Genomic DNA, 15223 nt, shown 5'->3' with positions numbered 1-15223 from the left:
GCAGTCACTTCAACAGCTGACACCGGCGTTCGCCCTTGGAGGGAGAGAATAATTTTTAAAAGGAATCACTGGATGACTCTCGTTGCGACGGTTTCGCATGCACTGCATCTAGTCCTTTCGGATGGGCGTCTTTTCCCCCCTCGTTGTTTCGAATCTGCCTGTCGAGCGAATGGCTTGTTTCGCGAATGGTAGCGTTACCATACGAAAGCCGATGGTTTTTTTTTTGTTTGTTTCTTTTTCCCTCTTTGCCCTCGTTGCTCCCTTCGTTGAACGGAATGTGCTGTCCGGGTGCGATCTTCCAAGGCGCGTCGCGTGCGCGTTGTGCGCGAGTGAAGTCAGTTGCGCAACAAAGCGTGTTTGCTTCGTCCGCCGAGATGGTGCGGTGTGCGCAATCTATCTGCTGCCCCCTCTCTGTCGGCGTTATGTTGCGCGCTTGGCACACAGACAAGTCGAAAGTATAATCGATGGGCGCCGGTAGACCGGGAAGAGAAGAGAAGGATTGGGCAGAACTCATTCTTCTCCCGCGCGCGTTATTTCCCGCCTTTCGTTTTCCCCTTCGCCGTTCTCGTCCAATTTCCGATCGCGGCCACCTGCCTTCTTCTCCTCCTCTCCTTGCCTCGCGTGAGTGTGGCTCTCACGAAAATGACGTCATAACGAGCCAGCGTTGCGCTCTGCTGCCGCTGCATCTGTGCTCGTGGCATTCGGGGTTCCCGTATTCGCTTAGCGCGTATCAAGCCCTGCGCGGGCATGCGCACGCTCGCGTGCGGTTCGCATAGCGGAAGTGACTGATGGCACTTGTTCGGTCTGTCTCTAGTTTGGCAGGGGGAGCTGGTTGCTCTGAGCGCGTGTCTGGGGCTTTTGTCTCAACGCCGGCCGACGGATTCTGTGTGCTGCAGTGTTTATTGCCAACCATCGGCACGCCCGCCCTGCGCCGTGCGCCGTGCGTCGGTTAGTTGTTTGGTGGTAAATAGTGTTTTTGTGTCCTTTTCGGGGACTCCCCTGAAGTCGTCCGGGGCCCTGAGAGGTCGGTTGTAATCGGGCGTCCAGACGCGGCTCGCAGATCGGGAAGGGCAAAAGGAGAAAGGGGGAGGGAGAGAGATGTCTCATGGGGTCGTGACGTCTGGCCTGGTCGCTGCCTTCAGTCCAGGGCACCGTTGGCTTCCCAGACTGCAATCCCGATGGCTCTTGCCCGTTGGGTCAACTAAAGCTGTTCCTTCGGGTCCGAGCTGATCAGGGTGATTGGCTGGCCTAGCTGTTTGGCGTAGGTCGGGGTCGGCGTGGTTGGCTGTGAGCCCGGGCGAGAGCGGGAGAGAGAGAGAGAGAAAGGTCTTCCGCTCTTGTGAAATTCTGTATGCTGGCTCATCAGGCCTCTTCGGTTAAGCGTGTGACATCTGCAGTTGTGCGCTGTATAGTGGAGACGCGTTAGAAGAAAATAACGTTTTGCCTGTCACGCGCGCGTCTGTGTGCCCGCGGGCCAGGCGTGTGACTTACGGCGCTTCAGAGCAGTGCCCGCTCCGTTCGGTTGGTTGTGTCCTGTAGCCGGTGATCTGTGACCAGCGCTTTGCTGCAGATTCGCCTCTGTCCGCGGCCCCGGTCTCTGCGAGTAAAAACGGAGGACAGCGTCTGGCTCGTCCGGCGACCATGCAGTGCATATCCTCCTGTTCTCCCCGTGGCGTGTTGGCCACTCGGGCTGTGCGCTGCGGCTCCTCCACCTTTGTGTTGCAGCAGCAGCGGCTGAGTAGCCGGTCCTGCCTTAATCTCCTGCACTGCGGTTCTTATTCCAGCCACCCAGTGCGCTGTGGCTGCTGTTAAGAGTGGACAACGAGACCTGGCGCCGGCGGCAGAAGCATAGACGACGACGGACGGGGGTTGTTGCTCTCCAAATCACCGAACCTCCGAACCGATCGAAGGACGCTGTCTCCCACGGGCCTGGGAGAAATTGCTGTCAAACGAGTGTCGTCGTTGGGCAAAGATGCGGCGAGAGCTTGCACAGCAGCACGGCGGAAGCAGCGGTATGCGTTGGCCGAGTCGACCTTCGGGTCACCGGACTGGATGATGCTACGCAAGGTCACGCGGAGCGAGGCTGCTAATTGAAAGACGCTGTGTCGAAGGGGTCTCGTGCTTCGGTCATCCGGCGGGGGAGTTCGAGAAGGTTAAACCACCTGCGAGGAGACTGCGGGATTCTGCTTTCCCACGGAGGCAACGCACAGAACACTTGCGGCAGTGGTCAAGGTGACGCATCTGTGTTTGATGACTGTCTTCCCCTTCTCATCCCCCAAGCTGTGAGAGAGCGAGAGAGCTTCAGCACCGCCCCGTGCCGTGGGTGGTACCGCCAGCGTCATCAATGGCCCATCCGATTGGACAACGTTATTCGAACCAAGTTCCCCAGTCAGGGATCTAGGGAACGCGAACCGTATTTAACGGGATGTCGTTGTGTGATCGGAGGATTCGCATTGCATTGCATTCGATTCGATTCTCATCTGTAAATATGTAGAATAAACCCTTCTGTACAGTTTCCTCGATAACGCAGTCCGACATCGTCATTCGGAGCCGGTACCTGCGGGGCTAAACGAGTTAGTCATCTCCAGGACCCCTCCGTCTTCAACTCTGGTTCCAGCGGTGGGCTTTGTGGCCCCGTTCTCAACACTGGTTCCAGCGGTGGGATAGAAGCCCCATCTTTAACACTGGTTGGCAGCAGCTGGGATGGACCGTGCGACATCGTACTTTCTCCACGGGTGAGCGTTTTGGCTTTTGCTAGGGGATTCGCCAGGCTTTAAGATTCAGAGAATAATCTTGACTGGGAATCAGGGCTTTGTCGTTTGAGAGGGGTTATTCTCAAGGCATTGTTGTGTTAGCAGAGCCAGAGCGGAGAAAGCGTTGTCATGGACCTAATGAGGTTGTACAAGTCGGACTTGCTGTTGATATGCGAGGAACTGTCGGTTGAAGTGCCTAGCAAACTAACCAAAATTGAATTGGGCGAATTCATTCTTAAACAAGTCAAGCATAACGATCAGTTGCTGGTAGATACGTGGAATTTGGTACAAGGGGAAAAAGCCCGCAAAGTAAAACACGACCAAGAGGCTAAAGAGAAAGCCCAGCGGGAGAAAATAGCAGCTGATCGAGAGTGGGAAAAAGAGAAGGAACGGCAACGGCAACAGTGGAAGGTTGAAATTGAAACAAGGAAACTAAAGATATTAGAAGTTCAAAACGAAATACGAAGAAAGGGCGGTAGTGTGAGAGCCGGAACTCCTGAAAGAGCAAGCGATGCTGATGAAATAGGTCCGCAGATAAGACCCGAAAAGTCTGTGACCGTAGCCGCGTTGGTAAATCGCGACACCACGAGGGAAGTGGCAGAGAACGCGTTCAACCGGTGCGGTGGTCCAAGGAAAGCCGCAGAATCCGAGACCGTGTCCGGAGAAGTTGGACGTAATGCTAAGAGAGAGCATTCCGAGATAGCGTCTAAACTACACGAGTGCGAGGATTCTCCTCCAAGTGAGGTAGGAGTGGCAACGGACAACGTTGTCGGGACAGTTGCGAGCGCGACACTTTCAGTAGAATCGATACAGGCGTCAAACCGGCAGGACCGCGAAAAGGGAGGTTTACCTATCAAGAAAGGTTTCGAAGTTGAAACAGCGGAAACCCCTTTTGAGAGTAACAACCGCGGTAAGGGCGAGTTGGGATGTCACAGTGGCTTCAGTGACAAAGGCTCCGGAGAGGCTACCGGGGAAAAGGATAGCCATAAGAGCCAGGCGGGCTCAGTTGTAGCTGAGCACTGCAGTGCAGAGAATGGCGCGCAGAGCGACAGCCAGGCGGGCTCAGTTGTAGCTGAGCACTGCAATGTAGACAATGGCGCGCAGAGCGACAGCCAGGCGGGCTCAGTTGTAGCTGAGCACTGCAATGCAGAGAATGGAGCGCAGAGCGACAGGCAAGCTGGAGAGGACAACTCCCGAGGGAATGAGCTAGGGATCTCAGGGGCAGTTTCATGTCCCTCTGTCAGCTGCGTGGAGCTGGCACTGTGCTGCGAAGGCACAGAGGCCAGTTCGGAATTTGAGGAAAATTTCCGAGGTGCGACGGAAAAACTAGAGATAGCTAGTTGTCATCAGGAGACGCACGCGACACAGTCCAGGCGCAGAAAAAGAACAAGGGCAAGAACCAAGAGAAAGCGGATCAAATTCAAAGCCCTAAATTCGGTTGCGCGGACAGGTGCGAAAGAAAGAACTGCGGTGGAAGGAAAGGCGAAGCCTTCCCGCGTTGCGCCTCGTAAACTTGCAGCTGCAGTTAATGATCTCGCGAAACGTGCAGCTCGTTCGAAGGCTGACTGCAGCAACGGAAAAGGAAGTATGCGTTTTCCGACCAGAACAGGCGCGAAGTGCTTCAAGGGGCATCGGCCTGTAAGAAAGACTAGACCGCGCCGTCCGGACAAAAAGCCAGTTAGGAAAAAGGAAAAGCGGCCCAAGAGATCAGAAACCGCAAGGTTGCGCGGCACTCAGCGCATGCGAACGCAGGCGTCGAACAACCGAGACGACACATGCAGGCGTGTTCGGCGGGCGCACTTGAAAAGGAATCGTCCTTCACATTTGGCACCGCATTCTAGGAAGGGCGCATGGCGAATGGGTAGCCGAGCTTCCTGCGTGGGGCGAGAGAAAGAGGTACCTTCTCGCGCTGGTCACTGCTCCTCGTCCAGAGCCAGAGCCGGTTATCGACATTGTAGGCACGACCAAGGTTTTCGTAGAGCCTCGAGGGGGCGCGGAAACGACAGTGAGAGTCGGGGATCGTTTTTTTCTGCAGCCTTTTGTCACGAGTTGACCGCAGTACAATCAGTCAAAGCGCGACCCCGGCGGGCGCGTCTGAAAGACTAATCCTTTCAACTCGGCTGCGGGGAGTCAGCTTTCCCCCCCGCGTGGCGATTTGAAGTAGCTGTTTTTTTTTATTCCTCTTTTTTTGTGTGTGTGTTTATGAAATCAGGCAGGGAAAGGCTACTTTTGAGTTAAAACGAGTTGATCGGAGGTTACTGTTTTTTTTTCCTTACCTTAGACAAGGGCTATGGCGTCACTGAGTTAGAAAGGCTATGGTGTCACTGAGTTAGAAATCACAGGTGTCGATTTCCCATGCTACCAAGAGATAAGGGCACTCACAGGAGTGCAGCTCGAGTAGAACTACGCTTAACGTCGCGTAGACGGAGCGTAGATCCCTTGATTGACTGACACCTTACGAAAGGGAGCCTCACTGACATACACTGAAATGACCGAAGAGAAAACTCGTCTGAAGGAAGCGCTCGTGTCCCAACCTTTGCTTCGGGCCACTTATTTCAGTAAAGAAGTTCAGTGTGACGCCAGTGATAGAGGACTGGGTGCTATTTTAAGTCAAGTTGGCGACGGCCAAGAAGAGCACCATGTTCAGTACATCAGCCGCAGGCTGATATGTAGAGAAGCGTTAAGCGCTTTAGACAAAGAGCGCGCGTTTGGTTTAGGCGGCACAGATGTTGTCGGGTTACCAGAGTTACTTGAACGGCGCAAAGTTCATATTTGAGACTGACCATCGTCTCAAACGTGCTTATGACAGTTTTGTCCCCCCAAAAATGGTCGCTTGCTTAGACGGAGTGCTGCTCTCTAAAAACAGAATTTCTCGATGCGTTTCAGGAACGGAAAACCACACGGAAATGCTGATGGATTCAGCCGATTGTTGTAGACAGGAGTACTTGGTAGGACCACCTACTGTGTGTGGGTTTTTGATTTTAACCTTGGTCCAAGCAGTCCGTCTTTGGCGATTTCATAGGGGAGATTTCGCGCTTTGTCCGCACAAAATTACGCCAAAATCCAATCATGTTTTAGTAAACATTTGTTGTCATTGTGGGAAGCCTGGTGGGTCTTTGGCAAATTCCGAGCGCTTGCTTGTGGGTCAGTGCCCTGTCTTGTGGAACAGTCCACTGATGCCATTCTTTGTTGAATGTTCGTGCTTGGATGCCATTTCTGGAAACCAGCCCTTCCACCCGACTCCGGCCTCATCTCTTCCTGCCCAGCGGTCGTGAACGCTGGCCATTCGAGATTTTTCGGGCCGCGGACGAGCTGTTAAGAGTGGACAACGAGACCTGGCGCCGGCGGCAGAAGCATAGACGACGACGGACGGGGGTTGTTGCTCTCCAAATCACCGAACCTCCGAACCGATCGAAGGACGCTGTCTCCCACGGGCCTGGGAGAAATTGCTGTCAAACGAGTGTCGTCGTTGGGCAAAGATGCGGCGAGAGCTTGCACAGCAGCACGGCGGAAGCAGCGGTATGCGTTGGCCGAGTCGACCTTCGGGTCACCGGACTGGATGATGCTACGCAAGGTCACGCGGAGCGAGGCTGCTAATTGAAAGACGCTGTGTCGAAGGGGTCTCGTGCTTCGGTCATCCGGCGGGGGAGTTCGAGAAGGTTAAACCACCTGCGAGGAGACTGCGGGATTCTGCTTTCCCACGGAGGCAACGCACAGAACACTTGCGGCAGTGGTCAAGGTGACGCATCTGTGTTTGATGACTGTCTTCCCCTTCTCATCCCCCAAGCTGTGAGAGAGCGAGAGAGCTTCAGCACCGCCCCGTGCCGTGGGTGGTACCGCCAGCGTCATCAATGGCCCATCCGATTGGACAACGTTATTCGAACCAAGTTCCCCAGTCAGGGATCTAGGGAACGCGAACCGTATTTAACGGGATGTCGTTGTGTGATCGGAGGATTCGCATTGCATTGCATTCGATTCGATTCTCATCTGTAAATATGTAGAATAAACCCTTCTGTACAGTTTCCTCGATAACGCAGTCCGACATCGTCATTCGGAGCCGGTACCTGCGGGGCTAAACGAGTTAGTCATCTCCAGGACCCCTCCGTCTTCAACTCTGGTTCCAGCGGTGGGCTTTGTGGCCCCGTTCTCAACACTGGTTCCAGCGGTGGGATAGAAGCCCCATCTTTAACACTGCGTAGGGTACCGTCGCACGAAATTGCAGCAAACGATCTACGCATGCATTGCCTGGATGAAACCGTGTAGAGACTTGGCCTAAGAAGGTAAAAGTACCACCGCATAGTCTACTGAGTATGTAACTCCACTCGCAGCTGAACTCTGTTGGCTTCGTGAGCTGATATTTGCTGCGCACTTTACGCGCGTAGCGTGCTGTATGTTGCCTGTCTGCTCGACAGGACGTAACCTGCACTTGCTTAACGCTTTTGCTCCGACCCGTAGACCAAAGTCCCTCTCATTAGAGATTTTTCCTCCTGCTCCCCTAGCCTCCATGTCACAGCAGCGCGCTTACGAGACGCTCTACAGAGCTGCTGGGGATCTCTGCGAGTTCCGGTTCTGTACTTCTCCCTCTTTTATGCGTTACCAACTTAGCAGGTCGCCGATCCTGCTGAACTTGTGTTACTAAACAGATAGATTACTGCGAGCAGCGATACTCAGGAGTGCAGCGAACCCGTATTGCATGCCCGCAACAATAGCATGAACGAGGTTAAAATTTTCCCCGGAGTTTTACATGCCCGCGGCGCTATTTTATCGATAGCCACCAGAAGACAGCTCGAGTTTCTGAGTGACGAGTTTAAATGACTGCCCGCGCCTTTAACGCCAGCGAAGCCTTTGCTGCTGTTTCTTCTTTTAGCTTCCCTCGCACATCTGCTGACGTTTTGCTGCGGCGAAACGGGTGTCGCCGCCCCATTCATGAAGCCCCTTTTCCCCGTTCGTTCCACTCCGGCATTGCCGGGGGACTTGCCGCGACCTTTTGTTCGTTTTTTTTATTTGCTTTCCATAACGATCACGGTGGAGAACGGCGCGCCGAAGACGCGATTGCGTCTCCACCGCTCCTGCCTGGGAAGAGAACGTCGGTGCGGGGACGGCGACGACGCAAGCTCGTGACGTTAGGGCGAAAGTTCGCTACTGACGAACGCCTTCATGACAGATCGAAATTTCGGATTCTAGCCAGACAAAGGTTAACGCAGGTTCCGCGAGACGGATTTCTCTCGAGGTGACGTAGTAGGGCTCGACAGCACTGCACCACAGCGTTATCGCTGTGTCGTCGCTCTTAAAAAGTGAACGCCTGCATGAAATGAGGACAAAGGTGTGACGGCGAACGCCAGGTTTGACGGGGTATAGTCGTTCAGCGCGGAAGCTGGCATCGCTAATAGCGGTTCTCCTTCGTCTCGCCCATCTCCGGTCATTTTTATTATTTGTTTCTCCGTTACCGATCGCTTCGCTTGCGCAGCGCTGCGTGCTCGAGCGGGAAAATTAGCCGAGGCGGCTTCAGTGAAAGTGGCGCGCCAGTGCGGACGATGTGCCGTCGTCAGCCTGTGAGGACGCCTGGCGCCAGCCGTGCTGCCTCGTATCTTTCTCTCCTTCTCTCGCTCTTCGCAAGATTGGCTCTTTAACTTTCTTCTTTTTATTTATGTATTTTTTGCGGTCCTTTCCTTTCCTCTCGTCCGTCGCCGTGCTCCCACGCTCGTCGCATTCGAGCTCTTTTTTTCTTGGGGGGTCGGTGGAAGGGGGAAACCCGTTTTACTTCGTCCCTGCTCGTCCGGCCAGCTTTCAGGGACCTTTAGCGACCTGCTTCCCTTCTCTCTGTCTTTTCATTCTTTCCTCCTAGCTCTCGCTTCTCTTGTGGTTGTTTTTTTTTTTTACTTACGCGCAAAATTCGCGACCGTGCCTTCTCCCAAAGTCGCCGAGGCATGCCGCCTTGAAGCGACTTTTCAGAGTCGAAGGACTTGGAGAAGGACCCCGGCCGTCTGAGTGGGTTTTCGATCTCGCTACGATTCTGGCGCCGCGATCTGCGCGTTGACAGTTGCTGCTGGCTCTCAGGTGGCCGGAGTGAGCGCGTAGTGTACGCCGCTATAGTTGTTACGGTGTATATGGTACGAGAATGACGCAACGTTGCATGGCGGTCCCTTGAGTGGAGGCACCGTGCTGGCGAATGAACCAACCGGTTCATATTGAGCGAAGGCGCTGCTTGGTGGAAGCACTCTCTCTCCGCCTCCTCGCTCCTTTCAACCTGCCACCGCTATTTTCGATGCAGTTGTGATGGTCAACCGGTGGACAGCTCAAGTAAAAACTTGCTCTTAAATAAGATCTGTATAGATTCTGTTTCGTGATTACTAAGTGAAGTCGCGATTTCTTCCCTCGTTCACACTCCCTCCAGACGATGAGGCTGTTACGTCATTTTTACTACGTCATCTCTCCGGCTTATCAATAGATCAAACTGGGAACATTCTGACCAGTGTGAAAAAGCGGAACTATAACGAAAATGCTTTTTACGCCGATCACGCAGGCTTTTTTTACAATATTTAACAACACCTGACGCCAACGTACTGTTAGTCATGAAGCTCAGTTTATCATCATTCACGCTGGCGGCGACCTCGCTGTTCGCAAAGAGCGTGAATAACCCTGAGAACTTGCTTGCGCTTGGCTTCACGCAGGGCGCACGCGGAGCGAGCGGCGCTTCGCACTGTCGTATCTCAACAGCAGTCGACGCGCCGCTTTCGTGTTTCGGCAGGACTTCCCGCCCCCGTCGAACAGTGTTGCACGTAAAAGCGAAGTCGCGCCTTTTTAGATGAAACGCAAAAGGTGCCCGTGTGCTGTGCGATGTCAGTGCACGTTAAAGATCCCCTGGTGGTCGAAATTATTCCGGAGCCCTCCACTACGGCTTCTCTTTCTTCCTTTCTTCTCTCACTCCCTCTTTTACTCATAACTCCTCCCCTTACAGCGCGGTTAAGGTTTCCGCCGAGATGTGAGACAGATACTGCGCCAGTTCCTTTCCTCAAAAACTAATTTTCATTTTCAGTCGACCGAAGTATTTTATTCCAAAAGAGATAGCTTGCGGCCTGCTTATGACAATGAAGACGTGGCCTGAAAAAGGGCTACAAACATCTGAAGCTGTCCGTCTCTTTGACGGAGTGTTAAGCATGGTCCCAAGTTTGGCTTTGCTGTCGATCTGAGGTGTATGCACAGTCTAGGCACGTAGGGATTGCGTAGTCTTGTATTTCACGCCGCCTCGTGTCTTCAGTGGCCGGGCGCTGTCAGGGCAGGTGTTCCTCCCCTCTCGCTTTGTGGCAGTGCGGTGCCTGTTCTGGCCTTGTGGTTCAGTGCTTGGACTGCATTTGGCAATTTTTCTGGTGGAGGACGGTATAATGGGGAGAACGCGGTCGTTTGAGCACTTGCCTGTGGATATGCCTGGCGGCACGAATCTTTGATATAACTGATGGAGCGCAGTTAGCGGCATTGCTTGGGGCATCGCTACAGTCTCTTGCTTTCTCAGAATTTTATCCCTTAAAATTATTCAAGCACTGTTCTCTGTGAAAAGTGACATATTTTCAAGCTTGGGACACTAATATTTCAATACGGGGGACTAGATGATATTCGCCTTTGATGTTCCTTTGGCAACATGTGTGTGCTGCATTTGTTTCACTAGCGTGCAATGCATATCACAATGCAATGGGTTATTAGAGCAGGTATCTATGCCGGCCGGTGGATCTGTTTATCGCAGTGACTCTGTTGATGCACTGACAACCCCCTGCAGAAGGCCTTACTGAAGGCTGTACAGAAAGTACTGTCGAGTGCAGTGTCTGGCCTGGCTTGGTGGCTGGCGGTGTGTGTGTGTGTCAACCGGCGCTCTTCTCTCTCCTCTCCGCAGACGACTTCAAGCCGGCCTCTGTAGATACGTCCAAGTCTGCCAACGTCGAAGTGGGCGAGAAGAACCAAATCACTGTGACTGTGCCGCACATCGAGGTAGGTGCGCGCTCGGCGGGCGACCCACTTTGAGCGCGGCCCCTTCCTGCCTGCCTTGTGCCGCCGCTGCTGCATTGTGTGATCGCATCGCGCCGTGGCAGAGCGCAACAATGCAAGATGCGGAGATCCCATTTTACTCGCCGCCGCTTGCCACTCATGCGTCAGGAAGAGCTGTCTGGTCCTCACCGCGGAGGAGGAGAGGATGGCTTCTGAAGAGCGTATTGCATGGGCTTTCCTTCCTCGCATGCGGCGCAGTTTCTGCTGTCTTCGGCTTGCCTTTTTTTTTTTTTTGTATGCTCGCCTCTCCACACCCCCAACCGTACTCCCAGTTGCTTTTCTTTTTCTTTTTTGACGCCGTGGAGCCTCAGTGGTGGTGGTGCCCGGCTGCTGACCCGAAAGACGCGGTTTCGATTCCGGCCGCGGCGGTCTCATTTCGATGAAGGCGAAATGCTAGAGGCCCGTGTACTGTGCGATGTCAGTGCACGTTAAAGAAACCCAGGTGGTCGAAATTATCCGGATCCTTCCACTACAGCGTCCCTCATAGCCAGAGACGCTTTGGGACGTTAAACCCCATAAAACCAAACCAAACCTATTTTTTCTTTTACTATGTGCTTTCTTTTTCATTGTTTTGCAGTCTGAGCTTCCCTTGCTCTGAAATCTACTTCCCCACTCTCTGGCTCTGATAATGACTGGCAGAAACCGCAGAATGGTTCTAGAAAGCTCAGTCACGGCATCTAGAGGCCGTCGATACTCGCTGAAATAAAGCGGCCCCGTTTTGTATCGCATACGTTAGCCTAAGTCGGTCAGTTTCGACTTACCTGCACCTTGTGTGACGGAATCCAGCAGTCACTGAAGCCAAGGAGAGCACAACGGATGTTTTCTTTTTAATTTGAGCAGTTCATCATTTGGAGATTAATGGGTAACTATTTCAAACTAATTCATTAGAAAGCAGAAGGAAAAACCACCACATGCCGCCAGTGAGATCAGAGCCCACAAACTCCAAATTTCTTGTTCGGTGCTTTACCATCAGAGCAACGACGATGGCTGTCTGTCCAGTTTTCTGCTTCTGGGGTATTTATGTGTAGCTTAACCGAACCTTGAAAGCGTTCACCAGCGCCACCCTCATCCATAGCCGCAGATGTATCACGTCCTGTATTACTGCGAGTGCAACGTGAAACGTAGTCAAACGATAAGGGCAGATGCTGTTTGTTTATCGGTGTTGTTTATTGAACCTTTGAGCTTAATTTGGACCCTGTGAATGGTGATTTGGGGGAGAGTTTTTAACTAATTAGTTTGGCACCCCCTTTCAGCAGTCATGGAGACTGTTCGTCTCTTAAACAAGCATTGCCGCTCGCTTCCTGGTCGATCAGGCACTTGTTTACTGCATTTTCTTGTTGTCCCTTGTGCATTAAACGGTGAGCAGAGTTACAATGCTTTCTTCTTTTAAGTTGTCTGTATTAATCCATCCATACATATGCTGTACAACAGCGAGCCGCCTGTTTTGTTACAGAAGTGATTCAACATGTGAAACCATGGAATGAATTTGCGATGTCCGCTTGAGGAGTTGCTAGGGGTAAAAACCTGCCAGAGAAGCGTGACGAAGACTATGGACTGCTAAAGCTTATGAGCTCTTGTTATGGCCTTACTCACAGTCTTGACCTTATCCTGCCTAATAGTGCTGCCTAATAGCTTAATACTGTAGTGGCAACACGGCATCATTTTTTATTTCATTGTTTTCGATCTAAAAATCAAGAAAAGACATCAATCCGATAGATCTGCTCGACTCAGCGAGCCGCCTTTTTGCCAGTAAAGACGACGCCACCTTCCCATTGCCTCCCCTTCTGCACCTGCCTTCTATGCAGTCCACCTACCATGTCTGCTTTTGCGACGTGACTAGTCTGTGCAGCGCGCTTAAAGCAGTAGCAGCGAGTGATGTGGGCTTGCGCGCACCCCCCGCCTGCACCCGCTCCCATCCACTGGTCGAGTGGTGGCCTCCCCCTGTGTGCGCGCTGTGGCTTACGGGTGGTGCGCTTCCGCCGCGGGGGCCCTGCGCCACCTGCAGAACCCTCTGTCCCAGGGCTCCGGCACGGCGCACACGGTGTTCAAGGGCTCGCAGCGGCCCTACCAGCGGGAGTGTGTCCTGGTCGTCGACAATATCACCGGCGAGGTGACACTCGAAAGGCTCAGCTGTAACATTCAGCTCAAGAAGACCAGGTGATGATTCTGTGCCATGCCTTGTCTGTTAAGCCCTAGCTCTTTTTTATGTTTTCTTCTGTACGTTATTCCTTTTTCTTTTTGAGGTTCTGGCCTTGGTAATACACAGGCAAGTGATGTAACATCAGCTGAAAACAGGCAAAAAGGACAGACTCCTTCTTCCTTGTGTATTTCTCTCTGTTTTAGCTGCTCTGTGTCTTTTAAGATTGGAGCCGAACTGGCTGAGCAGGAAGCCCTGTGGATAGCTTGGTAGCATGCCTGTGCTAACTTGTTCTTGCAGCACTTCTGCTTGTGCTAGCACAGATTAATGAAGTCCTTTAGCCAGTGAAGTTGTCCTCTGACAGACTTGTTTGCTCACTTGTAACAACAAAAGTTTACTCAAGTGAAGTGCCTTTGCACTAAAGAGAAAAAAGTCTGAAGGTATGGCATCTTAGAAAGCCTGGGATAGAAGACACTGATCTGGTTTCTTCACTAAATAGGTTGCATTGTTGATGCAATGACAAAATTATCATTCAGTGTTTATATTAGCTGGCTAGCAGATGAAACTGACTCATTGTTGGGTGGAAATTGGTAGATTGCTCACTCACTCATTGTTATTGAAAATGTTAACGTGGAAACACAAGATGGGTAGTGAGGCACTCATCATAAGCGCTTACTTGTCATTCTTTTGTCTCTGCTCTAAACCTTTTCAGTCATGTGTCACCAACTGGCCCAACATTTTAACCTTCTGCACTCACCCACACCCACTCACTTATGACTGTATTCATTGCATGACATTATTGCAATTGTGTACCAAACTTTTTATTTGGCAGATGTGCTGTAAACTTTCTAAATGCTATAATTTATTGGTCACTGCAATGGTAAATAAATCCAAAAGAGATTAAATGGGCACAATGTTGGCAGACTTGCTATCAAAATAGCTTAAAGTATAATCAGCGAACTTCATTGTCTGTGGTGCTGCCGATGGATGAAGAATCTAGTGCGCAGGGATGGTGTGTGTCACTGTGGCGGTTGTAGTGGGTAATCGCAGAAGTAATGATAATGTGGAGAAGTAAATGTTGCTTGATAGTGCATAGCCTTAGCAACAAGTGTTGATGGGGAAATTGAAGGGCTTTTAGTTCTATGTGCATTTGGCTGTATGGCTTAAGTATTTGTCTGTATGCACAGCACATTTAACTGACATAAGTAGGGGTGTGCGAATATCAAATTTTTCGAATACGAATCGAATATGAATACTTGGTTCCGAATATCGAATCGAATATCGAATAATCAAGGACAAACGCATTTAACTACTACAAAATACTTATTTGAGCGCCCAAGAACATCACAGTTCAACTATCAGTGATGAAATGAGCACAAAAGGTGTGTGTGGCTGCACAAAAAGTATCAAAGTCTCGAACATTGTTCTTAGAAGAGTGGAAATATCAGAGAAGATGGCTAGTACACAGCATTGATCAAGGCTAGCTTGTCATAAGCACAAAAGCGCGTTGCTGGGATTACCATAAAAGGTTGTCGTGAAGGAAAACCGGCTGCTCCACATGTCAGGCAGTAGTTCCCTGCTAGCTGAAACGACTTCTTCAGCCACAGAAAATGCGCTCTCAATTGGCACTGAACTGGCTCGTATTGCGAGGTATTTTGTGCACAGCTCTGACTATACCAGCTTCGCAGGTATAGCCACAGGTGAGGTAAGCTCACCAGTGCAGTCAGCTACTGCATGGCCCAACGTTACGCATTGCTCTGGGCGCCGCCTTGTTATGTCTCTGTCGATAGGACTTGCGGACCGAAATGAACGCCGGTGCTCGCAATAGAATAATCGGCTAGATACGAATATTTGCGTCGTGTCGAATATTCGAAACAACACGAATACTTGGATTTCGAATCGAATACGAATACCAAAAATATAATATTCGAATTATATTCGAAAATTTCGAATATTCGCACACCCCTAGACATAAGTGTTCCTTGAACGTTAGTGAAGCCCCAGTGTTGTGGCTGTGGCCGGCTACAATTTGTATAAGTACACCATGGACAGAGTATTTCACGCTTTTTTTTTTTTCAATTGCCCTTTCTGTGCTTACTTACTCAGTAAAGAAAGGGGGGGGGGGGGGGAGGCTGACAGTGTTTTTACATTTGAAAGTTTCGCAAATAATGTTCAGTATTTTGAGGCTTCAACTACCTGCATACGCTTAACCTACGAGTAGATTCATGTTTTGGGTGCACCACAGCAGTGGTCAGCAACGCATCACACTTACGTTGCATATCATAATTCAGTCATT

General features: G+C 51.4%; 1 protein-coding gene across 3 annotated transcripts in view; it reads left to right on the top strand.

Annotated features, from left to right (window-relative positions):
* Positions 1–15223, top strand: part of LOC149341678 (uncharacterized) — a 127868-nt gene that overhangs the window by 95264 nt on the left and 17381 nt on the right. For 2 of the 3 annotated variants that reach the window (XM_089543834.1, XM_089543832.1), the window contains exons 2-3: positions 10639–10733; positions 12796–12947. In XM_089543834.1, the coding sequence (XP_089399960.1) occupies positions 10639–10733; positions 12796–12947 (247 nt within the window). The remainder of the gene's footprint in view (positions 1–10638; positions 10734–12795; positions 12948–15223) is intronic. The other variant, XM_089543833.1, reaches the window with a different exon arrangement.

The sequence above is a fragment of the Amblyomma mixtum genome, chromosome 5, assembly GCF_055824585.1.
Source record: "Amblyomma mixtum isolate Tamu chromosome 5, ASM5582458v1, whole genome shotgun sequence".
Classification (NCBI taxonomy): Eukaryota; Metazoa; Arthropoda; class Arachnida; order Ixodida; family Ixodidae; genus Amblyomma; species Amblyomma mixtum.
The sequence above is the reverse complement of the archived record's forward strand: the minus strand, read 5'-3'. Positions and strand labels throughout refer to the sequence as shown.